Below are 1,396 nucleotides of genomic sequence, written 5' to 3' on the forward strand. Positions count from 1 at the left end.
TTACAATACTAATATGATTGTATTTTGATGTTTTACTATAATATTGTCCTAATATTGCTTTATTGTTGTAATATTTTTCAATTTAGTGACAACCATTACATTGGCAATGTTGCCACTTTCTGCACACATACAAACCAAACCCTGGCCTCATTCTCTACCACAGATCTGGGTTCGAAACCCAGTAACTTCAACAGAAAATCTCTACAAACTTCATATTGTCACACAATTACCCTTATTACAAACACCTGCTGACTTGACAAGCACAAGTTGGTAGAAAACACATTTGAATTTGGTCACATTTCATTCTGCAAGTGCACTGCTGCAGGTAAAGACATGCTACAAGGAAATGCACACTTGTTTTTTACATCGTAAAAACCCATGTCTAGTTTAATGTTAATTTTGAACCTACTTGAAAAACTCTTCGATAGGAATAGGTCTGATGAGCCACTGAAAGAGTTTTCTTGCTCTTATTCTGCTGTTGTTGACTTTTGTCAGGTCAGTCAGAAGATCAGCTATCGATCCTGCAGTAACGCACACCCCGTCCTCCTCCTTTAAAACACACAGAAGCCTTATTAGGTGTGAAAAAACAAAGTAATGCCAAGTTTAGTTTGATAGATTCATCTTTAACTGCAAAGATAAAAAAAAAAGTTAAATACATTACGAGCTGGTCCAGCCTGCAGACTCTCGTCTCTCTGAGCTGATTTAACAAACTTCTTCTTCGTTTTCTTCTTCTTTGCTTTTTGTTGGACGTTTTGTGGTTTCATATCAACAGCTGCTTTGTCATTTTTCTTTTTCTTCTTCGTTTCCACCTAATGAAACGCATGACAGAGACAGTGAGTGGCCTAAAATGACTCACAACAAAGAGGATAAATGTATTGTTTTCAGCACTTAAACAACAGCAGAGGCAGAGTCATAAATGAGCCGGAATAAATGTAATCACCTGTACTTTTGGAGCGGCTCTTTTAGCAGGAGGAGGCTTGTTTGGCTGCAAAGTTTGATACAGAGAAAATGCAGACATGTGTTTCCCATCCATTTTCATGCTGAAACGTCATCAGCGGGCGACGGCTTCTTCGTGCGTTTGTTTGTTTTTCTTTTAGAACTCAACACCGCCCTCTACTGACTCACCCTGCGAACTGCAGCCCAAAAAATTACACATTTGTTTAATTGTTATGTTTTCAAATATTCTTTCATTAACTGTATTATTACGTAAGTAATATGGCCATTAAAATAAAACAATTAAGTGCTAATATTAATATGTAATAAAAGTTGCTAATAATATTAGATTAATCTGTCTTATTTGGTAAAACTTTACCAGTTTTGTACAAAGTGATGGTAAAAATCTAAAACCTCATAACAATTAAAATGTTAATCATTTAATTAATTGTTTATCTATATC

General features: G+C 35.4%; 1 protein-coding gene across 1 annotated transcript in view; it reads right to left on the reverse strand.

Annotated features, from left to right (window-relative positions):
* riox1 (ribosomal oxygenase 1) overlaps positions 1-972 on the reverse strand; it is a gene marked incomplete at its 5' end in the record, with an annotated part of 11,068 nt that extends 10,096 nt beyond the window's left edge. Inside the window, 3 exon segments of the mRNA XM_014019975.1 lie at positions 410-549; positions 657-809; positions 941-972. Coding sequence (XP_013875429.1) covers positions 410-549; positions 657-809; positions 941-972 — 325 coding nt within the window.
* Positions 973-1,396: the final 424 nt, after the last annotated feature.

Source organism: Austrofundulus limnaeus, unplaced genomic scaffold (genome assembly GCF_001266775.1).
Source record: "Austrofundulus limnaeus strain Quisiro unplaced genomic scaffold, Austrofundulus_limnaeus-1.0 Scaffold237, whole genome shotgun sequence".
Taxonomy (NCBI): domain Eukaryota; kingdom Metazoa; phylum Chordata; class Actinopteri; order Cyprinodontiformes; family Rivulidae; genus Austrofundulus; species Austrofundulus limnaeus.